This window comes from Ammodytes marinus (assembly GCF_949987685.1).
Source record: "Ammodytes marinus genome assembly, chromosome: 5".
NCBI classification, from domain to species: domain Eukaryota; kingdom Metazoa; phylum Chordata; class Actinopteri; order Uranoscopiformes; family Ammodytidae; genus Ammodytes; species Ammodytes marinus.
The window spans coordinates 16068803-16096101 of NC_137234.1; the positions used below are offsets into that span (position 1 = coordinate 16068803).

The window sequence follows — 27299 nt, forward strand, 5'->3', positions numbered from 1 at the left end:
GCTAAAACTAGCTCAATGCTGCTTACAAGTTCACAGTATTAAACTATCAATAATCTAATATTCCATTTTAATTAGAGCTGACACAGTCAGTCAGCAGAAAATTAATCAACACCTATTTTTTGATAATCAATTAATTCTGGTGATGTTTCAAAAAGAAATGTAAGACATAGTGAATATTTATTTGCTATTCTCCGTTGTCTCTTTGGAAAGTACAATTAAAATATTTTGTTATTTTACTATTGGTCGAGCAAAACAAGAAATGTAGATTATTTTTAAACGCTATGAATCGATTACTTTAGAAACCAGTCAGCTGATTTGTCAATGATGAAAATACAATAAACGTTTTTTTTTTGTATTAGGCCTAATAAGTATTTTTGTTAAAGAAACCTCAGTAAATATACTTGTACAAATGTATTTGAAACACAAATAACATTATGAACATAGGCCTATATGAATGTCGTCTTTCAAATATCTAATTTTGAACTGTAGCCTGTATTAAAACCTGTGCTGTGTCGAAGCCCAGAACAAAAATAGCTCAGAGGCAAGAAAAATACAGACTGGAAAGTCCGATGGCACAAGTGGCCAATGAGTGTGACCCATAGATAGTATGTGACCAGAAAAGCGAAAGTAAAATAGTTGCTTTACTTTGTACCGTGTAGGCTACTGAGCGTGTGTGTTTGTGTGCGTGCGTACGTGTGTTGGCCCCGCCCAGGCGCTCGTGACGTATCGGGACAGAATGTCGCCAATAGTCTTCAGTTGTAGAAATGGCAGCGCTGAGACAGGAGCATCGGTATGGACTCTCCTGTGGCAAAATCAACAAAAACAACCCAAATCAGACTCTGTACCACGTCAAACTCACTGACACTGCCATCCGGACCCTCGAAACCTACCAGAACCTGAAGGTAAGAAACATTATCGGGTTGAACTTTCGATCTTGCGTGTTTTTATTATTGTTTTGTTTTTTCTAGCTGTAATTTCAATCTCTTCCTCCAAACTCTGGGAACAGTAAAATCCCTACTGGAAACACAGCTTTATGTTTTTCTTCCTTTTGGTTTAATAACAGAAAAAGTAAAGTTGAAATAGTTCAGTAGGCTATAGGCTAGATCCCGGATTTCTCAAATCTCATCGACCAAGCGTCGGTCGCTGGTAAATGTTGGTTTATTCTGGCTGGGATACAGTAAAAGGAAGGCGAAGCTTGATTTATTGTGTTCATAACAGGCAATTCAATAGACTGTGATGAATGGAGGGATTTCATTAAATCATCCTATGAGCTCTTGAGTAAAATGTGTTTCGAGCAGACAAACAAAGGTCGGGGCTTTAAATGGTGCATGTCCGCTTGTTTACCAAAACCTAATCTCCCAAATAAAAACCAAACGGTATCAAAGTTCCCATATGACGGATGTTTGTCATTATGCCCCTATCTTAGAAAGCCTGCTGTTTGTTTCTGCTTTTCTTAATGTGTTAGCCTACATTACATCTGAAAATCATTATTTAGATCACGGGGGAACACTATGATGGTTGTCAGTCATTAAATGTTTTTTCCTTCTTTTTTTTCTGTCCGTTTCGCTCTCGGGAATAAATAGCCTAATGAACAAGCTATCATGCAAATTCGACTCCTCTGAATCGACAGACTGTTTTATTGCATTTATGGTCCATTAGATTACACCGAGATAATTTAGTCTATTCAAATGCTTTTCCCAGAGCAATGCCTGATAGTCCCACAGTTATGACTGCAGTTGGAGGCTCATTTGTTTTCCCCCCCTCCTCCTGAATGTGGGAATCGGTAGTTCAGCTGTAGCCTATAGTCCGCATATCGGACTCGACAAATTGTTGCTGGGCTCTTGTATTATTGTGACTTTGCCTTTTCCACGCCTGGAAGCCGGCCCAGCTCCGGTGCCCATTGGTCTGTGAAGCAGAGTAAACTAGAGCTCGCCCAGCCTGACAGCTCCCCCCCCCCCCCCCCCCCCCCCCAAGCCAAAACAGACATGCAGGCAGGAGAGGTTAGCCTGCTGCAAAAGTTTTTCCAAGTCAAAGACCGCAGGACTCATGTCCGCAGGAACCTCAACCTGACAGAGTGTATGTTATTTTATATGATTAATTTATGATTTTCATGATTGTTTTGGTAGTGAGGAAAGGGGCTTGTGCAATCTAAAAATAAAGAGTTCTAATACGCCTACAAGCAGTCTACTATTAAAGCTTTTATAGCCAACTAACTATTAACCTGCCGATTGTTTTCTCCAAGTCAACTAGGCCTAATTATTTAGACCAAAGAATGGCAAAATTACACAAAGCCCAAAGGCATTTGACTGGGGAAAACAAGCAAATATTCCGTTATGAGAAGCCAGAACAATTAATTAAACAATTAATACATTAGATTGATTTTCTGTTGATCCATTATTCTGTAAAACTCCCTATTAAGGCATACTTTGTGTTAAATGCTTTGCTAGTATAAATAATGACTTCATTATTGGTCATTAAATAACTTACTAATGCAGCATCAGTTACAAGCCATCAATAACACATTTTGGGTTGCCATGTTGGAAAAATCCCTTTGGTGGGTGTTTCATAATTTCTATTCTGAAATACAGCTGTTAGAAATGTTGGTCATCCATTAATAAAACCCTGAGTTTCTCACTCTCTAATTATCATGTCTGCAGTTATAAATGGATTGTTGTCCAAAAGGCTCCAGCTCGAGGAGAATAAACATCATGCAAAGGGGTTCACCACCTGGCAACCCAAAAAACTGATTTATGACTAAAAACTAATCTATGAATATTTTCGTAGTAATTTTACTGAAATTTAAACAGTTTTTTATTAAACATTTTTTTATTACAGCCTTCATAAGAAGTGCCTCATTAGACAGTGGAGCCAGCTAACCGACTAATCGATTCGGCTCTACTAAATACTCCAAAGTATTAACAATTATTTGCATGTTTTCAATTATCATATTAAATGATGAGCTGCTTAATTTTCCCACTTATGAGAAACCCTAGTGAGTGACCAAATTCAGACTTTTAGTCAGTAAGTCTGAAAGCCCTACGGCTGTGTTTGTAATTCCTGACAAACATGTGCTTTAATATTTATTATTCCATTCAATATTAAAATCTAACGGATGATGAAGAAAATCACAACAACACTCTTCCATAGGGAAGACATTTCACAAACCATTAATAATAAATTAAGAGCGCTGTCAATCACTGGCACACTCTAAGGCAGATATTTTCTTTTACGATTCTAATATTTTTTCACACGTGAAAGAAACAATAAGATGTTGGGGAGCTGAAGCCAGGTACACAGTGGTCCGGGAGAACACTGCAGTTATAAACTACAGCATGGAGGGCTCATAAAAAGTAACCTTTTCTTTCTACTAAAGAAATATAACTGGTTTCATGAGATGCTTTATCTTTTCTCTGAAGTCTGTTGTAGCGTTTTTCTTCATTTAATCATTTAGAGGTGGAATCAGCTAAACATGCCCAGTAAACTGATAGACATGACCAACATTTTCTGGAAGCTACAGATCCAATAATAACGCACATTCCTCTGAAGATTGGGGCCAGGAACCCGAACTGTATAGACAAAATGATAAGAAAAATATGATAGCAATTCATCGGGGGAAAGCCTGAATGGTAATGGCAGTTGTGCCAACATTTTGTCATTTTATCAGGAAAGTTTACCTAGCCTCGTCTTATCAAGCCAGACCGCTGTTATCAAGAGAAATTCACTGAGCAGAACGGGAAAGATGGGCAATATTTTTCTCACTTGTATTAGCTGTCTATTAGCTTAAACATGATTAACTGAATCAGTGACCAGATTTTTTTTCTTTCTGTCTCTCTCTCCTCAGGCATCGCTACCAAATCATCCAGCGATTTGCTTCAAGGGGAGCCAGGGGGTAAGATGCTATGTATACTCCTACTTACTCCTCAGAAACTGAATGCTCTTATTAGTTCTGAATAAGTGTGCTGGCACCTGTGACAGTTCCTCTGAACGACTGATTTCATTCTTTAGCTTTCAACAAGCCCACCGACGCACCCACCTAAGAGGTCTTTCCAAATGTCGGGATGATTTTAATGTCTGTGAATTTTTGTTACCTTGGATTTTTTTGCTAAACTGAAGTAGTCAAACGTCTAGTTTGAATGAACCAGAGCCTAAATCATTATTTGCTCAGTTATACTATATTGTGTCAAATATCCTTAACTGCATGTGTATATTCAGAGTCAAAGTAAATAGTAAACACTTGCACTGAGAGCAAGAGGGCATTCCTGCAAAGCGTCTGTGAAGAAAGATGCCTGTGTCCGTCAGATTAGCCGCTATTACACCCTCCCCAGCTCTGCCTGCTAGGCTGCTACACATTTAACACACAATCGGCCCTGTCTAAAAGGAGCTGTTCTAATCCCCGCAAGAGCCGATTGCACTGACGAAAGTGACTTTGCTCTGTACACAAATGCTGGCACTGTGTACTCACACAGGCCCTGGAAGCCCTAAGACAGGGTGCGCTATACCCTCAGGCTGCTAGCCAGGTTACTGGGTCAGGCTCGCAACTGGGGAGGCTTTGTTCGGAGGAGGGGGAGGAGGTAGGGGAGCTGACGAACCCCAGGGAGCCCCCATGTCTCCCCGCCTGTTGTCTCTGTGCAGACATGAAAGATTGGAAATACAGGAATGATACATGGAACAGTGGAATTTTGTATCCAGACAGCAGAAATAAACACATGTCCAAAACACAAACAATATGTATTTGAAACCTCTGTAAAAGGACGGAGTAGCAGACAAACCTGCTTATGAGAGGTTTTCTGTGAAGCTATGTTAAGTGAGTGCAATTTAAGTGTTATTTAATCACTGAATAGGATTTGGTGATTATATCTCGGCTGGCACATTACATATTCAAATTGCTTTGCGGAATTCGAGCATGGGCTCCCTCCCCCTCTGACAATAGTCCCCGAGCTGGACGATTGGGCAATAATGAGGTAGTTGCAACCATTGGTGGTGGGGGAGGCCAGATTAAGCCGTTGGTTGGGGGGAGGATGTTGGTGAACATGGCAGTCTGGCACAGACGGAGGGGATAACCAGCATCTGTGTCTTCAGGTTGATGGTTCAGGCATCAAACATTCTTCCATTACTTTTTTTTTAATAAGTGTTTGCTTTGCTGAAGCTCAACACTTTTTCCCCAAAAAGTTTGTGTCCAATGACAGTTGCCAGCTGTAGAGCTCCATCACAAGAGCCACGACTGCTTCCCTCAGATCTTTGTCTACCCTGGCTCATGTCACACTTCCTGTAAAAGGGGCACTTACAGGGCTGCAAAAAAACAGAGGAACTCTTTAAAATCACTGCCATGGCGTCACTCCAGGGCTCAGCGGTATCAGGGGCCAAGGTTCCTATCAAGAAATGGAACGCTGAGGTTTTTCTGTTGCGTGTCTCTCTGACCCTGCAGCGTTTAGCCATGCTATTGTAAATTGTCTGGCAAGCTTGTAATCATGCAATGGAAGACACAAGCTCTTGGCCTCCTATGGCAACTGTGAAATTCACAATATACAACTTTTTAATCTAGTTTACCTCCAACTTTTACTCTCTAAATAGGGTTTAAACAGACAAGAGAGAGAAGCGAATGAGTCGCATCAATAAGTTGTGTGTGGAGCAGTGGCAGGAAATGTAAAAAAAAAATGTAAGTGAAAACTGATGCAACTATTAAGAGTAGAAAAAGAGTAGTAGTAGAGAGGTTCTTTTTTCACAGTGGGTTAAAGCTGGTAGTTGAAACTAATTTAGATTCTGGATTACTATGAGAAAAAAATCACCAGGGATTAGGGAATATAATATATAGCTGGTCTGAGTTCCCATGGCCTGTAATTTCACATCCTAGTGCTCTTTTTCCTTTAGGGTTGGCAACGGCACCTGCTTGTTGGCATAATCTATATCCATTTAGTAAGAAAGGAAGCTTGTTTTTGGTTTTTAGATCCATCACACAGGGTGCATATTGATTAGGAAATGTGTTTTTATGTTGTATCCATTGTACTTTAAAAACGCATTTATTTTTAACTTATTTCTGTTTCTTGATATTTCCACGTGCACTTCTGTAAGGGGCTGGGAGCAGCCGATCTCACCTATTACTCTGCAAAGCTCTGGCACACCATTAAGTGGATTCAGTGTTATTTTGAGCCGCTGAGTTGAAGTTTATTGAGCGCAGTATTGTCCTCGTAAACATCGGCATTGCATTTGAATACAGTATGTTGTGCTGTGTCAGGTGTGGCGTCGGTTTCCTCCTCAGTTCATAAATGTTGAATTGCAGTCGCCAGAGTAATTGTTTTTGTTTATGGCCCTTTTTGTATTTATGTGCACAGCTGTCACGCAAAGGCAGCGGCTGTTGGATGAGGGGAATTCAGAGAGTTGCTCTTAAGGATATTCTCATGACGACTGTGTGTGAAGGCTGAGCTTCCCCTCGGCTCCCTCCCGCCTGCCCTCTTGATTATTTTGCCATTTCACCCCATGCCTTGGCTGAATCCTTGGGAGACATCAGGGCCTCTATCTCACACACGGCTGCTCCGACTCGACCCCCCGCCACCGCGCCGCCTTGCTTCGCCTCCCGCTTGCACTGCAAATAAGCTTTTGCAGTATGCGAGTGTGTATGTGTGTGCATGCACACATCATTTTTTTTCTTCCCTTTTTCTCCTGGAAGCCAATTAGAATAACAATAACAGGAATGTGGTTTGAGAGCCGTCCTCTCCCAGTGGCATAGCAGTGAGAGGGAGAGTTGTCCCACGTGTTTCTGAAAGGGCACACGCCGCTCTATTCATCCAGATGTGTTAAGCGAGGCAAAAGTCTTTGTGTTCTCCGCTCATCTGAGGCCAACTGTTATGCAGAGGCAGTTGAACTTAAGATCTTCAGATCATACAGTATATTTTAGGAACCAGCCTTATGAAATCCCACATTTAAAGAGCAATCTTCTTGAGCTAGCTTCTCTGTTATTATTGTGTTCTTCAGCTTCAACAAGGGATTTTGAAGGATGCCATGGTGACTGTGGTAGTGTTTAAGATATTTGGTTACAACAGTGCTGTAAAACATTTTTAAATCAAAAGGCAAAAACTGTACATAAAATATGGCAATATGTTCAGTAAGTATACATAAGACATATATTCTCCAGTATTCAAACTCAGTAAAACTAATAGATGTAGAGGTGTGTGTTCTTGTTGTGGCTTCTTTGTTGTTAATGTACATTCCAAGTTAATCTGGAATCACAGGGAGTAAAGGTCTACACCCTGAGAAAAAAAATATCACAACACAGCACAGGTTGTTTGATTGGTTGCAAAGTGATATGGTCATTAGAAGGAAATAGTGAAGTTGATTCACTGGGAAGAGCCACAGTTTGTGAGACATTTCAGACTGCTGATAAATGTTTGGGCAGTGTGGGTTTCCATGTGCTCATTTGCCTTAATGCCTATATTTGCCTCAAACTATTGCTCAGTACGAGTGGAAGAGCCCTTTGGCGTTGTTTGACCAATCAGGAAGACAGTGTTTGTTGACAACATTTTAACCTGAATTTTAAACTAAATATTCATGTTTATTGTGTTGTCAGAAACAGTATACTGCTTTGTAATATTTACACATTGCCCCTTCTTCTTAATTTAAACTCAATCTTTTACCAGCTTCAAGAGAATTGAGTTTAACTATGCCATCTAAATATGTTCAAATGAAGAATCATCAATCTTTCAAATATTTGGATGATAAGGAAGTTGCCATTTAAATGACCTTGAATAAATGTGACAATCATGTGCAAAGTTGTTGATTATCATTATCCAATAATTCCTTAGGTATGTAAAGATACAACTAAGTTGACAATAAGGAAATAGTGTATACAGTGTCTGCCCTGCCCTCTGAGTCTGATCACAACTATTTTGTTTTCATGCATTTAAAAATGCAGCACAACAGGATATGAGCAACACTAACACTGCAGTAAGCAGGGAAAGTGTTTTGTGTACAGTAGATGGGAGGGCTTAAAACAAATACCAGAGAGCTATTGTTTGACTTAAAGACAGGCAGATTTAACAGGCTTATGTAATTAGTTGTTGTGTTGGGAAGATACACACTGCATAAAAAGGACTATTTCAATTCTTTAGTGTGATCTCTAGAGTTGTAGTTCCCAAATCCAGAACATAAAGCATGTTTGCTGATGTATTTCACTCATCAATACCTGTTTATTACTTGTGTGTGACAGTTCCAGCACATTAAGTGGGTTATTTGGCTTAACTCTTCTATTCAGAACACTTGATTTTACACATCTCTCTTTTGTGCATGTTTGGGATTTGTATTCCTCTTTCTCCAAGTTTCCCTGCAAGTTAATCAGGTTTGGACATACTTCCCGCACAATCTGTGAATTGTTAAAGGATTACAGACTGCCTGCTTGCGTGGCGAGAAAAGTCCAATATTGGGAGTATAGTGCAATGCTCCAAGTGGTTTGTGGGATTGCTCCAACGGAAGGGAACAAAGTGCTGCTGCCGGTGCATCTGAGGTCTAATAACCAGCTGTGTAAAGGGAATTCTCTTCATTTCCAAAATAATCACCTTCTTATGCAAACTAGGCACAGTTAAGAGGGGAGGGGGGACCCTTTATAGAAAAAAAGTCTGAGTGTGTCTCTAGTTTTAGTTTAACATATGGTGAATACAGGGAAATGGTGTCCTATGATTTAACACAGGCTTAAAACATCGCCATCCCCTCTGTGTATGAAGAGGAAGACACCTACAATAGGGAGGGGTGGGGGTGACAGGGTGTGGGGAGACGGGAGTGTTTGTTGAGGTTGACAGATTAGCCCCAGCCTCTTGGAAAAAAACTGATTCTCCTTGGCATAACAGGCAGTACCTTGGGGGATGCTCGACAGTTGCCCATCCCCATATCCCCACAATAACTCCCATCAGTCCCCAACCCCCCCTTCTTTTGCTTTCCTGTCTCTACCAACCCCCCTCAACGAGTAGATCCTCAAGCACAGGAACCACCACATCCACTCGGCTGGCTCACTGAATGCACAATTTAGACCCCGTAAGAGGCAATGTCACACGTTTTGTTTGCAACAAATGAGTCATGGTGGAATTGTAGATCCTGTACTGTACAAAGCTTGGGGACAGTGAATGAGGATAATTAATATGACCCTTCTCACCCAGACACTGTTTGTCAGCAATACTGCACTCGCTTGGCTGCTTGTGACACTGACTGAAACGCAGCTGACAGTTTAATGTTTTCCACTGTCAGACCTAGACTTGTGGATTTGATGCTGTGTGATCTCAACTTTACACTGACATAAATATAAAAACAGCAACAAATACACTTGCTAAGGCCAGGATCCCCCCCTCCACCCTCCAACAACACACAGCCACACGTCCCCGCTGTTCATGAATAATCCAGGCGAGCCGACAGCCCATGCACTCAGTTTTGTGGGGGAAGACGCTAGAACAAAAGACGGGCAGCTCACAGAGCAGCTATGGCTGAGTAGGCTCAGATGAGAAGACAATGGTAACTAGTGTCAGTACAGACAGGGGCAGGAGGCAGAGACTTCAGAGTAAATCACATATCCATGCGCCCTGTCTCCCATCTCAGTGTTGCCATGCCAAATACCAGAGCTAGGAACCTTGCCTTCTCGCTTTCGTCCGCCGAGCAAAGAGAGGAATAACAGAGAGAGAAACTATCCACTGATCTCTTCCCACAGATGTTTGGCTTGCATAAGCGCAGGACTTTGGGGGAAAGTAAATCACTTTGACGAAAGCTATTTTTTCCTTCCTCAACAAATGGCAGGGTTAAGAACCTTGTTTAACCTTCCTCTCGTGTTAGGGTCGCCACCGACCCGTTTTGGTTTTCAAATGCATAAAAGAACCACTTATCTAAATCAAATCTATATGTTGTGTTGTGACTTGTTCTGGTTTTCATTGTGTGTTTGTATAATGCTGAAATAATTTTTTTTTTGCTGTTTTCTGAAATAAATATTTATGGGTCGTAATTGACCAGTACCACCGTAGATGTTAAAAAGGTCAATAATATCAATATGAAAAAATAAATAAAACAAATTTAGTTAAGAAATGTGTTCTCATACCCCTCATTGATAATCAGGTAACACAACAACCACATATTTATTTATATGATTCTCTTGAGGTTCATTTAACCATATTGAAATTGAGGCGCATACTGACAAAAAAAAGGCCCAGCCGCCTACACCAAAAGTATTAAAAACAATATTTTCATGGATAAGGAAGCCTAACAATGTAACCAAGAGATGAGAAACAAACTGGATGTAAGGTAATTGTTTTTAGTGTTTTTTACAGCTGATTTCAGACACGGGTCGAAACCGACCTGCTAACACCATGGATGGTAGCAGAAAGTTAACACAGGAGGAAGGTTAACCCCATCAAAGATGAGCAGTTTAAACATGCTCGGGCAGTTAAAGATGAAGTTTTACAAGGACATCACGCATGGTGTCCTTTGTCCTTGTTCAACTGCTGAGCCCCCTGCCAGGATTTTCTGTTCCAGTCCAGTTCACACCTTACAGCAGCTTGAAAGTATTTGACATCTCCAAACACACGGACCCTGGAGTAGCAGATGTGGCTGTGCAAAGGCCACAGAGGCAGTTATTGTGTCAGCCCGTACGCTCCGTGGGGTGCTGCACTGACAAGGTGCTAAGGATTGCCGTTCTGATGCCATTTGGTTGCTCTGGTTGTAACTGTCCAATGGCTAATCTTGATTTGCATCGTGATAATGGGCAGCATCACTGCATACAGCTCTCAAGGCTGAGACTGGTTATTAGACTGGCCCAAGTTAATAGTACACTCTGATGATAATAATACCCCATTAAGCTTTTCTCTCATTAAGGAATCATCAGATTAAAGGACCCACACGATCCTAATTAAAATACTACGGAGCATAAGTATTTGAATGAATGCTGTCCCTCGTTCCAGAGCTGGACAAATAATGTTAATTAAAAAGTTATCTCCATAATTCTTAATAACTCTTACAGTATGAGAAGCAATTTCAATACATCAGATTTTTTTATAGAACTGTTAAATTAAATATGATGAGCGCATATTTTTTTTCTTCTTATGAGCGCAATTTCTAAAAACAGTGACATTTATTTCATAATTAAAATCAATAAAATTGTATACTCCACTATTTGCCATATGCTATAAATGAAGCCTTATTCGTCATAAGGCAAGGCAAGGCAAGTTTATTTATATAGCACAATTCAGACACAAGGCCACTCAAAGTGCTTTACAGGGGTAAGATTAAAATACACAACACACATCAGAAAAGTGAATGAATAAAACATTTAAAAGCAAATTAATAACATTTTAATTAAACAAAAATGACATGTTAAAATGGAAACAGAAAAGTCTTCAGACTTGATTTAAAAGAGCTGAGAGTTGCAGCAGACGAATAGATAAGGTGCTAGTCTCATGTTGTGGCCCAGAGTACCACAACATTATCCCCATCTAATACTGTATGGGTGTGCCAAACAATCAAAGTATAGATGTACAGTAGATATAATTCAATTTAACCACTTAATAAAAAAATGCACTTTAAAACAATTAACTATTATAGTTGTTATAGAAATTAATGCAGTTTGTTGGAGGCATGTAAACAAAGGCTTGTGTCTGTATACATGACTAACAAGCCCTTGACCTGGGAGTATAGAGTTTGATTTTTCTATTAGCTATACCTGAACTCTGATAGCCAGCTTTTAAAAAGCCTCCTTTGTCATTGAAACACAACCATTTTAGCTCATGTTTATATTGAGGATTGCGAATAGTGTCTGTGTTTGTATCCTTGTTTGTTCAGTGACGAGCGCAAATGACTCCACAAAGTTTGACTGCTATTAGTCTCAGTCTGTTGACATGGGGGCCTCAACCGTTACCTTTGCACTCACTCCCTGCCTAATGGATGTGTGGGGCTTTCTCTGCCTAGAAACAGGAAAAGACAATACAATACAACGATACACACACGGCTCCATATGGAGATGTGTTTTACTCAATGTCTATATGTAAATCTACACCTACTACTTGCCCGACAGCAGCTACAGGATCACAACCCTGTCAGAGCAAGGGGTGTCACTGACTAAATACGTAAAAAAAACTGTTAATTTCATCAGGCAGGCTGGGATGATGATGATGAGGAGGAGGAAATAGGCCACTTTGCATAAACTCGCTGTGACGATTAGTGTTTTCTGCCGTCACTATTTAAAGCTATAATCTTTAAAGCTCAGGTTGTTCAGACCACAGAAAGTTGTTGAGTTGGTTCTTCTTGTTGTTGGTATGCAGCATGAAGTAAGAAAAGCACTGGCTTTATCAACTGAAGACTCAGTTATGGGGTCCTCCATCCTTATACAGATGGAGACAGTATAATAATAATTGAATCACTTTTATAATAAGATGTTTTAATGTTTTTTTAAGTTGTATGTTTTTTGTATTTTGGGCAGTTATTTACCAAAATGTCTTGCTTGGTAATCCCCAACATATGAACCAAAAACACAACATCTGGAATTATTCTATTTCAGCCCAGGAAATGTATCGGTCTGGGTCCTGTGGCTACTGTGAGCAAACTGCTAACGTGAAAGACTGAGTTGAATTGATGACTCTTCTCTTCTTACCACTGTTACACTGAGTTTTAACGGCAGACGACGTTCAGCTAAAGTTTCCCAGGACTGCTTCAACTGCAAATGAGCTCAAATACAAAAGACATTACATGATAATGAGTGAGTTTTGGGGTTGCTGGCGGCCATATTCTGTCACCTGTGTACAGAGCCAAGCTAGCTGTTTCCCAGTTTCTAGCCTGTATGCTCAGCTAATCTAATTGGCTGCTGCTCAAATTCATATTTATTGTGCATGATTTGATTTGATTTGATTCAATTTATTTCAGACATATCAAACATACAAAACAAAATGAAAAGCATGGAAATAAATAATAACAATAAACAAATTATGTTTTCACAAAAAAAAATAAAAAAATAAAACAAATTATCTGTATTTCTGAGATATGCCTGAAAAGGAGCAGGAAGAAGTATACACTTATTTAATCCTACCCCTTTTCCATAGTAAAAAAAATAAAAATATTTATTAAATTAAAAAAATTTAAATATTTATTATATTCGCTTCTCTTAATCCATAAACTCTCTGTACAATTGGCGATACTATATTATATTTGCCATTTACGAACTATACATACATACATACTACTTAATATACTATGATTTTTTTATATTTTATATATTTATATCATGCATATATCTATATTTATATTTATATTTATAAACAATCAATATATCCATATCTACATACATATCTATACAATCAGTAAATATATCCATATAATATGATTGTGTCATGAACCTCTAAGTAAAACTCTAAGTTTCAAGTTTAGCATCCTTTTTTGCAGCATTTTCAGGGTTAAGTTTGTGATCCCGGGGGTTGACAGACAAGCTCTCCTCTTGGGATCAGGAACTGGCAACTTATGGGTTAAATGACATATGGTTATGAAGCTTGAGAAGTAAGATGTGAATAAAACGGGGGCAACCTCTGAACAGGCTGACCTGAGTGACATTGATTAGAATTAGAATGTGAAGTGTGCACAGTGGCATGGATGGGACTGACAGGCAAATCTAATGCATGGCTGGAGGGGGCTCATACCGCTGCCATCAACTGAAAAGGGGGACATGGTGGCACTATTGCAACGCTAAATGTGTAAATGTGCACTCTCATCTTATCACAAGCTAGCCTTTGTTTGGCAGCCTTCATATGCAGTTCTTCTGCATGCCGTTCCCTACAACACTAACCCCAATTTAGTGACGTGTTGCTTCTAATTTTGGTCAAGGCGGCTATACTTTACTCTCTTTTAAAAAACAATAGGTCCTGAGGACATGTTTCGCTTTTCATCCCTGTTCAATTCGATGTTTTTTTTGGGGGGAGGCGGGGGGGGGGTTTCATCATCCTTAATTAGCGCAAGACCCATAGCAGACATATGCGAGACTCAGCTTTACCATGTCATGTTAACGGTCAGACATAAATAGGTCAGAATTAATGGTCAGCTGTGCATCTCAAGTGTCCCTGGCCTTGTGGGCTGCTTTGCGTTTTGTGTGTTGACATGGGTGGGCTTGCACACACGAAGGAAAGCTGGAGGCTGTTGGGGGTAGGGTGAATGGCATGCGTTGGTTTTAGGAGAGGAGGAGGGGTGTCGAGGAGAGGAGCCGTTCATTGGCTCTGTGCTGCAAAAAAAAGGAGAAAAAAACTGCTTATGGCTTTGCTGCATGACTGGGCATTTGTGACAGCTATAGACCTGCCTGCCACATCTGCCAGGGACACTGTGCTCTCAGCCAGTCAGCTTATAATCAATCACTTACGACTGATATCTAAAGAGGCAGCTTCAGGTCCATCTGACTGACATTTGTTTTTCTTGAGACCTGCAGTTAAAAAGCGCCTGTGTGCTTTGGCCTGAGGTGGTACCGCGAGGTCTGCTACAGAAAGAAGGGGAAAGAGAGGAGGAATTTGAGCTGTTGCAGCCATCTCACATAAAGCAGTCCTCATATGGAGGCACGTAGTCATGGGTTTAGAGGATGGGTTATAATCATCGGGCTTCTGTTGAATCTAGGACATTCTATCAACAATAGTATAAAACGGCCCATTTTCAGGCTGAAACACAGCTGCAGGCAGCGTAGACGAGAGCCGCAGCCAATTGTGTTTTAGACGACATATCACCTGTTGGTTAATGACTTTCTATGTTGAACAGTCTTTTTAGCGGAAGTAGGTTTTTGGGTCATTTTATGTAACAGGTTTCTGACAGAGATAGACTTCGCACTGCTAGCGTGTTTGTTGCTATGGAACCGGTGACAGAAGAGGTTACTGGCCAAATGAAAAAAGCCGTACTCTATACTATTGTTGTGTTTTGCCTTTCAGACAGGCTACTCACATGGCCGACAACAGGTCATCATCCATGACCTGGGGAGGTACCATGTTGCCTCTATGATTGGCCCAGTGGGACATAATTTAGGTCACAAATATTGCATGAAAAAAAAGTCCAGATTGCTAAAATCAGTTTCAATTAAAGGAGATGCTTTGTTGTTTTACTTTATCCGGGTTTTTTTCCACTTTCAGATTGAATCATATCAGGCTACATCGGGGAGAGACAAAACATGCTTAGTACATAACACACCACTCAAATGAGCATGTCAAAGTCTGCTCAAAATATTTTTAACTGAAGGTTAGAAATGGCCATGACTTGCTTTTGGAAACACAAATAAAGGACTTGTTCTGTGTTGTGTGTATTTGATATTTTATTCTTCTAAAAAATGTATCTAATAATGTCTCTCTCATTCTATTTTTATTTGTCTTGATAGTATGTAAAGATCCCAGCACCGACCCCTGAATCGCCAGATAGCTTCAGAGTCTTCTCGTTCTACCTGTCCAGTGACAGCAAAGACAAGCCTCAGTCCAGCTTCGACTGCATTCACCAGTATGTCTCAGGGTAAGTGGTGCACATAACTCTTTCCACTGTCGACCACAAATGGAATTTGAGGTAAATTCAATGTCAGACTGAGACCGCTGGGCTTCACTAAACAGTGGCCTTACTCTTCAATACAACATTGGCAGACAGTACCACTGCTTGACTATGTTCAAACAAGACTACAATAACACCCAAAGGCCGTCATGCTACAACAGACCTTGAAGGTGTGACCAGATATAATTGAGAACAGAGAGGTAGTGTTTGGTTAAAGGGTTGCTTTAATGCTGCTTTATTTGCTACTTTACAACTCATGCTTCTTTCCCTTTTTTTTACACAAGGCTAGAATTTGCATGAAGACACCAAGTCACAGAACCAGTTATATTTGTGTCTTAAAATACCCCATATGACAGCAGGAATCTCTAATCATTGTGTTTGACAAATGGCCAGTTAACTCTGCCTTGCAAGTTGCCACATAATCCTTTTATGTACAAACTTTTGAAGTGTTCTCTCTCCTCCACACAGGGAGGGCAGGGAACACCTGGAGGGCCAGGGCAGCATTCAGGACAAGATCACAGTCTGTGCCACAGACGACTCCTACCAGACGACCCGGGAGCGCATGTCTCAGGTGGAGAAGGACATCTGGAGCCGCTCAGCCATTGAGATCAAGCCGGGGCCAAGTAAGCTTTTGCTTAATGGCAGTTATCTACATTTGGTTGTATCTTCCAGCCTAGGTGGTAGCCTTCAAGCAGATATAGGGATCAAGGACTGATAACCATGTTCACAGAAAGCCTCTAAACCATTGCTTCTCATAATGTCCTCCTGCTGGTAAATGCCATATGGTGTGGAAGTTATCACATAATTGATCAAAGTGCTGCATTGCAATTATTCATGCGAGAGGGATGCCTCTCCGTCTCCTAATTTTCCTTTCATTTTGGCCAGATTGCTCAGGCGCTGTGCCAGCTTGCCTGGCAGCACCAATATGATTGAGTTTGCCAGAAGTATGTGCTAACAAGTCTCATGCTGTTGAAGTTTTGCCTAAAATGTAATTACACTGACTGAAAATTAATTAATTTCATCAGATAAAATATATCATCTAAAGAAAAGGTTCATTTAACCTGGAGTGATCTGGGCCTAACATCTTCTAGTTGCAGTACATTTTCTTTATTCACTTCCTTCTCCATGTTGGAGTCATGGTTTTAGATGGTTTTCATTGTCGATTCAATTGACCATGCTGCAATTTTATAAATGACCTAGCCATGAGACTCCATGACATTTAGAGCTCCCATGTGACTTTAAAAGCTTGTGTAGATTATATTTTATGAATGGAAACATGCTGTGTGGACCATTGCTACCGCAAAATGTATAGGGTAATTACTGTAGAAGCCAGCTTTTGGCACTGGTCCCCACACATTACATGCCATGCTTTGCTGCAGAAATAGTCACTCCGAGGCTTTTACAAAATAAATCTATCATATCTGGCACATGTATGGATCATCTGATATATTGTGGAAAAGACACTAGAGATCAACATGCAGTTGCCGGATATCCCATTTTACTTCAACATGTATTTTCAAGCATATAAATCTCCTTTCCTATCTCTGACATCATAAAGAAAAAATAGTTATGGAGCACAGCACATGCAGTGGCGTGCAAACAGTTGCTATGTGGTGGATGACTTTCTTTTTATGGTAGAGTAACAGTAAACTCATGAGAAAAAATTTCCATTTACCAACTCACAATTACAGGTTGCAGAGCAGGAAAATGCCCATAATTTACATAATAATGTATGAATTTTCAGTTGAATTTGTGCAAAATGACAGCTAGGCAACTGGAATTTGTGCACACCTGCTGTTGGCCAAGCTGCAAAAGTTTTTTAAACGACACTGATACTTTTGAAGGCATTTATTTCTTACTTCAGCATTTATAATTATTTTTCTCTATGATAGCGATAAACACCTGCAAACAGTTGCTAGTGTTTGGTCATTACTCATAGATAGGCTCACAGCACCGTAAAGCAAGTCAGTTATCCTAAGTGAGACATCAGTGCCATTATGGGTAGAATCATATCATTGCACATCTAAAGCTACTTTGAGAATCTTAAAGCTTCCCTCAGGCTGCTTTCATTTATTACCGACAAACAATGGTTCTAGTTGCTACTTGTTTGAAATGTGGCAGTACAGGTTTGTTTCAGTGCGGGAAGGATATTTGCCTGAAATCTTCATCCTGGTACAACTTAGATTTTGAAACATGCTCCTGCAATAGTGATGCATAATGTCGTAGTATTTTTAAAAGTGGTTCCATTTAGATCTTACAAGGAATACTGTATATTGCTAAAACTTACAAGTTAATGTATTTTTATTTTAGAAAGGGTGAATATCTACAGTTTTACCAGGAGGACTGTACATCCTGTATTCATGATATACTTCTAACATGTTGTCCCTGTGGAAGCACTCTTAGTTTTCGACCTATAGAAACCTCCAAAGTATGGCTTAAAGTTGTAATGAGATTACGGCAGATATCTATAAGCACTGCCTGCCTGGTTCCAACTAAATTAGTGCTGCACCAGAAAGAAAGAGCTTCTCTGTGTTAGTTACTTTAGTTTCCATTCTCCTCTGTTTGCTCAGCAGCAGGCTAACCCTTCTGTCAACCCCTTTAACTTTTTTCAGCTCACAGCACAGTGCCTCTGCACATAGACACACAAAGCTGCATGAGCACAGTACTGAGGTATTTAATTATGTAAATTGCTCTTTGGGATTGGGCTGAAAGTGTGCACATATCTGTTGCATGTGCATAAAGTACAGTGTTTGACAATAGAGAGGGACAATAAAGATAAAATGTATTAGGGTTGTCACTCGTGTGAAGGCCATTTTAAAACCAGGGTCTGATTTGTATAACTGGCTTGAGGATTGGATTAGGAATGATGTTGGCCGTGCTATTACAGGATGCTGTCAACGTATGTGAATCCTGTTATCAGATCAGTTGAAACCTCCATGCTCTTCCTTACTTTTGTGTCAGGTAGCAACTGTATGACCATTCAAAAAAAGCTTCTCATAACTTTTTTTTATTCATTGTCACTGAGAGAAGAAACTTGCTATTATCTACCACCAATGTCATGTTGAAACTCTGCTGCTTGTCCCCTTTGTTTTGATCTTAGGTAAGTGTGTGAAGGTCCAGAGGAAGCAGGGTCTGGTATCAGGCTCAGATAGCAGCAACAGGCACTCCCCCAGCAACAAAAGGAGTCTGGCTCCCAGCCCTGTGGCCCACCGGCCCTTAAGGGATCGCATCATACATCTCCTGGTCTTAAAGCCCTACAAGAAACCTGAGCTGCTACTGTGGTTGGAGAGGGAGAGAGCCAGTCCAAAGGACAAGGCTGACCTGACCTCAGTACTAGAAGAGGTGAGACATCTGGCAAATAGCTATGTAAACATATTGTCAACTGTTGATATGATATACTCGATGCAACAAGTGAGAGACAATATCGAGATATTAAGTAGGCTAAATGGCGTCAGTTATGTTAGGCATAAAAACTGCAAACATTTATTATTCCCTTGTTTCTATGTTGCTAATGACACACATGAACAAACTGCCACTGTACAGCTATAAAAGGTGATATAAGTACATTTTGGGCATATTTCCTGTGTTCACTGTGTTTGAGTGTCTCACTGCAATCATCCAGTGGAGACTGTGCCGCTGCTGGTAGCTGTAATTAGGGCTGTGCTTTAATTATCTTTGGAAGAGAAGATTGTGTTTTGACAGGAGAGGGGTGGGGTGTTTCCAGCTGGGATCTGACTACATTCAGAATTGAAAGTGGTTGGTTTAGCTCGATTTGTGTCAGCAGGATTAAGTTGTGTAAGGGCTGGGCTAAACTGTTTACCACAGAAACAATACAGACTCCATGAAGAAATATCTTGTTTTTTAATTTGAATATAAGGTGGTATTACAGCAACGCAGGTTAACACAGTTTGGTGCTTGTACGACCTCAGCTGGCCTCTTCTACTGTTGTTTTTATCCTCTCTCTGATGTATTTATTTGATTAACCTTTAGAATTATGGGTTTTTCAGGTTGGTAAACTGAACCCTAAAGACCACAGCTACTCTCTTAAGGATGAGCTCTACAGACAGGTCCACAAAGACTGGCCTGGATATGTAGAGGAGGAGAAGCAACTCGTCCATAGGCTCCTGATCAGGTTTGTACTAAGTTAGCCATATTACACACACACACACACACACACACACACACACACACACACACACACACACACACACACACACACACACACACACACACACACACACACACACACACACACACACACACACACACACACACACACACACACATTGTGTTCCATTGAGATAAGTGGAAGTGTATAACAAAATATTCCATTCACTTTTTTAAAGCAGTGGTTCAACATTTTGGGAAATAAGCTTATTCGCTTCCTTGTTGTGAGTCAGATGAGAAGATTGTCACTTTGTTGTCTACGCAAAAAAGCTACAGCCAACAGCAGTTAGTATTGCCCAACTATTGCCTTAAAGTTCTTAAAGACTTTTAATACAGAAGGATTTTTATACAGAAAGAGCTCTGAATTAATGTAGAAGGCTGCTGCGATTATGTACTGATGAATCGCTTAACGCATCCCCAGCTACCCGACTACTGCAGGGGCTCCCCCAACAATGATTTAATAGAGTTACGTTTAGCAAAAAAGAGATTTAAAAAATGTGTATATTTTCATGACCCCAAGTGTGGGACATCGGTAATGATGCAGAGCCCAAAGTGATGTGTCTAACGTTAGCTGTCAACACTTTTGTTCCTTTTTTTATCTGGGGGGCCCTGTTCTGTTTCTCTATCGCCCACAATGTCCCTGATCTGAAAAAGGTTGAAGACCCCTGTCTTCCTGTCATGTCTTCGTTAAGGCATAACGGGCACATCAAAGCAGAGGGAAATATTCACTGAACCGTGTTGCCAACTGGCTTTAGCAGGGCGGGTTCAGAGTAGCAAGGCCGATCTTTTCAGGGTGAGCTTCCTCCCCTCCAACGTTTCCTCTGCCTAGCCAGTAAACATGCAGGCCATGTGTTTCACCAGTCCTGTTGGCTGATTGCACAACCCTCTGTTCACCTCTCCTGCTGAGTGTAAAAAGCTTGCAATTGCACTCATCAAATTGTTTGCCAAGTGTGATAAAACTGTGATGGCCTGTGTATACTGGAAATTCCAGATTTCTTCCTTCTAGTTTAAATACTTCATCTTTTCAGCCTTCCTCACTATTACTGTAATTTCATTGCCGTTAATGTTAAATGGTTCTGAACTCTACTCACAATTACCATATTAAGATTGAGAGGGTTGCAGGAATCCACTTGGGGGGAGGGGGGTTGCTGTGACTTGAAGCGTCTGTTGGAGGAAGGAGCTGTAGGAAGCAGATTAACGGAGAAGAGGGTTTGGTCCTACAGAGGTTAAATCTGCTGCTATTGTTCTGCTCACTGGACTGTGTTTAGTCTTTGTGGTCGCCTCCTGTAGATTGTATCACCAGAGACACCGAACAAAACAAAAAATAGCACATAAACTTCCAGAACACTTTAAAAAGCCTGAAAGGAGATTGACAGTTTTGTAATGTCAGTTATTATTTTGTCCGTGGAAAAGCTGCCACCGCCGTCTTTTCTCTGTGTGTCATAATATAAGATAATTGCCAAAGCAAGCTTCATGACCTAAATACTGCCCCTTCCTGTTTAGCTTTACAGGCCATTTACCTCACAGTTACTGTCCAACTGAAGGTGCTGTGTTCTTAATCTTTCTTCAGGAAACTTCAGCCACTCCACAGTAGCCAGTTGAGAAGTCCCCAGTCCAACCATTCATTCCACAAAACCTCCGGGGACTCTCCCTCACAACTCAGTCCTGCCAAGAATCTCTCCGTGGTAATTATTCACCTGAAATGAATTGTATTTCCCCCTGCTTCTTCTCTCTTATATGACTGAATAGACAGGGTATGTCCTCTTTTGCAGTACACACATGACTGGAATAATATTTCTGCTATATTTTGCGTAATGACATTAATTTGCTTCAGACTAAACATAGCCCCGACTGGACTTAACATTCACATTCGTATTGAGAGTGAGATGAGTTCCGTACCACTCATATCTCTTGTACGGTGAATTTATAAGCAGCATCAACACATTTAACCTGCAGATATGACAGTGATGTCAAGTCTCATTGAAAGTAAGATATTATTGTAAATATATTTAGGCACACGTTACAGATACTTTTGGCACACCTTGTATACTTGCTGTGTAATATCTCAAAGTTAAAGCTAATACATCCTGATGTTATTTGTTCTCCCCTCTAGAAACGTCCATTGCACTCAGACCCATCCAACTGTCAGACCCCGAAAAAACAAAGACTATTAGACCAGTGTTTGCCTCTGCAGTCGCCATCTCATGTAGACTATAGCACCAATGGTGCTGGTCGCTCCTCTGGTCATGGAAACTCTAGTGTACAGATCAAACTGGAATTTGACAAAACCAGCATTCATCTCCAGGGAAGCCCAAATCGTCTGTACTCGCCGCACAAACTCAGCGGGTCATCTGCTATCCCCAAACAAGAAAGGACAGAGCCAGCTCCTACTGCACCCAGCCCCAAGCGCCCACACACTGACACCTCTATTTGCACTGACCAACAGTTAGCCAATGGCCAACATAAAAAGAAGAGGTCTAAAAAGCACAAAGACAAGGAACGGGAGCGCTTGAAACCAGACTGGATTGAAACAAGTCCAGACCTGAAGCAGAACCAAGAAAATCTTAAAGGTAAATGGAAGCTATCTGGAAGGTTGACACACTTCTTGTATCATATTTTGCTGACAAGAATCTGTTTTAAAGTATTTTTCCAGCCATGCCATTATCACCTTTTAATAGAAAAAAGGAAATAATCCTCATGGTTGAGTTATTATTACTTCTCAAAGCCCACAAGAAGAAATTCATATATTCTCCCTTTAGAGCAGAGAGTGTTGTCATAGGACTTTAACACTTTCACCAGCCACCAGCACTCACTAGTCGCTCTAGTCTGTTGATGATTGACTGAGAAACAGCTGTGTGACCTACGGTCGAGTGAGTCAGCAGGCAGCATTGCCTTCTACTCTAGGCTGCTGACGTCACTGCTTGCCTTGGATCAGATCTGTTATCGCAGACAGTGATAAATGATTCCATCGACCTAGATAAGATGGGCACATTATCGAATTAGCAGTGGCAGATTGCTTTAACCTTTTTATTTTATGTGTCTGTTTTTCTTATTTACAGACCACAAGGGAGAGAAAACGACTGTCAATCGAACCGCAGCAGAGGAACTTCCTGACTATTTAATGTAAGATAAACACACACTGTGCTATATATGTGATAATCCTAGATTCAGAAGGGATTTCCGATTTAGTAACCAAATCCTAATAATTGTCACACAACATCAGTGGGTCCACATGTTGATATAATCCGTCACTGAGGAGTTTGGGTTTCAGACTCTCACCCACATGTTGTTGAGAAAAGAATTCAACTTGACCCAAAATGTTAGGTTCAGCTTCATAACATTTACGTAAACATAGAGGGTAGTCAAACACATTGCTAAATGAGTTGTCACAAAGCTTTCACTGAGAATAACTTTGCAAACAAATCATCTTATAGGTTACGTTAAGACATCTGGTCAACACATCATGCTGTTAATTCAGTGACGTGTCAGGCCCCTCACTCCACCACTCTGCAGTGCCATCTAGTGGAAGAATAAGGAAACAACTTGGCTTCAAAGGATCACTTCTGTTTTTTGTACAGCTTTTAACAAGTTTATGTTTTTTTCTTTTTCTTTTTTAGAAAATACAGCACCATAACAGCACTGGAGCAGCGTCAACACTATAAGGACGACTTCTGTGCAGAGTACGATGAATACAGAGCGCTTCATGACCGGATTGGGGCTATCACAGAGATGTTTGTTCAGTTGGGCTCAAAGATCAACACTCTCTCCCCGGGAACACAAGAGTACAAGGTACTGTCTGGAAGAAGCGCCTTTAACATTGCTCTGTAAGACACGGAACAGTGAACAGTTTAGATTTATGACAACCTAACACTTTTTCTTCTGTAATCTTTTCAGCTTATGGAGGACCAAATACTACAAAAGTACCGAAAGTATAAGAAAGTAAGAATGATTTCAATTTGATCTCATTTCAATGTAATATGCGCAGTACTACACACTGGGCCTCATGCAATAACCCTTCACATAAATTAATAATCGTCCATGAAAAGATATATAAGTTAACTAGTCAAGTTTACCAATTTACTCGTATTTAAAGATTTTGAGTGAGTAATAGGGACCAAAATATGAAACTGAAATAAAAAATATACTGCAACGTTATGTCATTTTAATATATTGTTCATTGAAAGGGGAATAAACTTTTCCTTTTAGATTTTACTGGTATGTGAATGTTTGCAGTTTATAAAGCTCAGGAGTTATACATATTTATGTTATAAAATATTTATATATAAAAATAAATATTTCCTCAGTCAAGGTTTTTCTGCAGGTTGATGTCCAAAAATACATCCTCTGTCGAAGTAAATGATATTTTAACATTACCTGTAGCCAATCATCAATCAAGCCATGTCCTCTGGACAACTTCCCACGTTAGTCTTGGACTGCTTCACTTTACTAAGCAAGACATTTGGAATTCCATTTAATGGCAACCCTTTCTTTCATTATTTCTGACATGGCTTTGAAAGCTGTGGAAATATTGTACATTCCCTGTATAACAGTAGTTTACTGACTCAACTACATTTTTGTTAGTGAAATCTGCAAATGGATTGGAAAAATGTGTCTTATATAATAAAGTGGGGGCTTCGATTATGCTAACATGCTAATATGAACAGGTTAAACGAGCAATCTATAAAAAGTTTGGACACTTAAAATATCATCATACATTAACATGATAAAAATATGAAATTCATGCATGAGGTCCACTATCTTGGATTTTTATGTGCATTACTGAAAGCTCACTGGTGCCCCTTTTGTAATTTTCAGAAGTTTCCTGGGTATCGGGAAGAGAAGAAGCGATGTGAATACCTCCATCAGAAACTGTCACATATCAAAGGCCTGATCACAGGTTTTGATCAATCACAGGGACTCTCCTAGTGATTGGCCTCTACCCTTTGCAGGGTGTGTTATGAATGGACCAAAAGACTCCCAATGGACCCAAAGACTGCCCAGCTGGGTCCTGGAGTCGCTGAGACACTATTCACTTTACTCCTCCGAGTGTTAATGGAATCGAGGAGCAAGGTTGTTTGTCAAAGGAATTGGGTGGAGACCACCGACTTGTGATCAAATGCTGCCCTTTAACCTTGTGGTTTTCAGCGATGATTATCGCTGGAATGGCTGGAATTTGTTCTGCTGTAAAATGGTGAGATGACTCAGTGTAAGCCAAATCCATTCTTCCGAAATGCAAAACAGATGTGATCCCTCCTGCTTTAATGCATTTTGATTCTATCCTTTATTTTGTCAGAGCTAAAAAAGCTTTGATTTATGAAAAGTATTCAAATTGATGGTACAATCAATATTATGGGAAAAAAAATTCTTCTAAAGTCTTGGTAGAGGATAAGAGGATTTTACTTGTGCTGTTTGCGGATAGCTAGGGAAGTGTTCACCCAATCACATCAATTATTATAACAATAATAGGATAACATAATGAGCATAATATGGTCCTGCCTTGAATAGTACATCTTTCTTCAGACCACATGCAATCAAAATGTATTACTCATTTAAAAACCTATATTTCTGCAGGACATCAAAGGTCATCATCTCAATGTACCACCACAATGGTCAAAAATGAAGTTATAGCATAAAATGCAGTCGAGTTGTTCCAGAAGTGACAAAACAAAAAGTAGTGTTTTCACCCAGCAACCGTCGTTAGGATCCTTTACTGTGAGCTTTGATCCTTAGGAACTTAACCACGTAGCCGTCTGCCAACGTCTGGTTTCATTTCTAAGACATGTCGGAATGCAACAAAGCCACTCCTCCAAGAACCATAGCGCTGGTTTCCACATGTAGCCTGCCATGAACTGCCTTTTCATCATTCACTCCCACGTCTCTCACGTATGCTGGTTACTCGGTACACAATGACCATCCTTTGTTTACGCTGTAGATTATGGTAATCAAACTTGTCCACACATTTTGATTCAGTATGAATTTGTTTTGTTTGAAGTCTTGGTAATGTTTGGGATTTAGTTAAAATTCAGTGAGTGTTACATTTGGATGATATTCTGCTGGATGTGATAGAGATGCCTTTAACAATTTGGACTGTTATTTATAGCTATGTATGTAAAGTGTGGGGATGACAACACTGTAGGTCGGTCACTTAGCTCAAACCACTTTGGCTCAGTTGGGTGTAAGGAGCCGGCTGACCTCTAGGGGCTGCTAGCAGGGCTTTTTACTCACTTGAGACTTTCTGGAATAATGTGTACCTCCAGGTACATCTGAGTACACACAACCTGTAATTTTATTTCATCATAGTTAGCTGTGGCCTGAAGTAGTACATAGTGATCAGATTTCTGTGTTCTCTGATGTTTTGCATCAATGTAGGTGTACTCACAACTGTTGTCTTAATGTTTGCTTAAAATGGGAGAATTAAGCTAATATTTGCCTTAACATTTATGCAGACATTTCCAAGATGATCGTGTTCTGAAATGCTCTTGGTCTAACCTGCACAGTTCAAAAGCGTTCTAGGACTACTTCTGTAAATGTCATTTACTTTGAAGGAAAGACCAGTTGCTGGATAGTAGTTGTGCTACAGTTGTCGGAGATGAGTTGTTTCTTGTTTTACTTCTACATACGTTTTAATAATTTTATTTTTTAGCTTTGTTAATTGTTTCATAGTCTATCTGATAATCACAAACTGTAAAGGAATTTAATTCACTGTCCAATCGTATTAAGCACAACTATCAAAAGAAAGAACGATTGCAGAAATCTATACAAATAATGTGCTCTCTTTATCTGGATTTCTTAAAGCAAATACTCAGTGGGCAAATTGTCACATATTTAGCAGCTCTTTTGCATACGTCAAATGTAATGTTTTTATTTTACATTTGATATTCTGGGATGTTTGAAGGATTTGAGACAAGCAGTAATTGCTCTGTCTTGGCACATATGAACGTTTCCAAAAAGGGATATTTATTAGCACTGACTATTTGGAAAATAAGAATTGAAAGCATGGACGATGTTTACCAATTTGGAGAGTTAAATATCATTCAAGCTAATAATTTGGACTTCTTAAAGCTCTGGTACAACTGCAGAAAATATTTTAAATAATTTGGGCGTTTGGATCTCTTCTTAGGACTGGGCCTCACACGTATTTGTGTTTCTTTTCTCAAATAAATGTTGTTGAGCAAATGTACTACATTTGGCTCCACCAAAACTGAGAAAATGTCTGATCAGTCAAAATGACTGAAAACAACTCTGTGTTATTTTCTGGTACTGGAAATCAATGATGCATGGTTCAATTGTATTTAAAGACCATGAGTACAGGGCTTGAACACATACACAGTATTGCATTTTCACAGATTTTTCATTCAAGTCAGAAAGGTACTAAAACATTTGTTTTTGTTAATGGTGAAATGGCATGATAAGACCATGATAGCCTAAGTTACATAACTTATTCATTTAAAGGGCTTCACTTTTACCACTAAAGTGGTATTGGTTTATTGTTCTACATAAATATGTTATCAACCCATTTGCAAAATGGGTGACACTCCTTGGGGAAAATATCAGTCTAATCGAAATATGACTGACACGCATTGTACAATTCATGTTACCATAACGTTTTTGGGAGACCGAACCAT

General features: G+C 40.0%; 1 protein-coding gene across 1 annotated transcript; it reads left to right on the plus strand.

Annotated features, from left to right (window-relative positions):
- Window positions 1–736: 736 nt before the first annotated feature.
- On the plus strand, window positions 737–27165 carry LOC307250998 (RNA polymerase II elongation factor ELL; the record flags this gene model as incomplete). Its single annotated transcript, XM_080028290.1, is given in 13 exon segments — window positions 737–747; window positions 749–902; window positions 3842–3889; window positions 15347–15474; window positions 15976–16130; window positions 18608–18849; window positions 19515–19639; window positions 21245–21359; window positions 21788–22244; window positions 22734–22797; window positions 23292–23463; window positions 23569–23613; window positions 24490–27165. Coding segments are annotated over 13 exon segments (1827 nt in total). The 3' UTR covers window positions 24601–27165.
- Window positions 27166–27299: the final 134 nt, after the last annotated feature.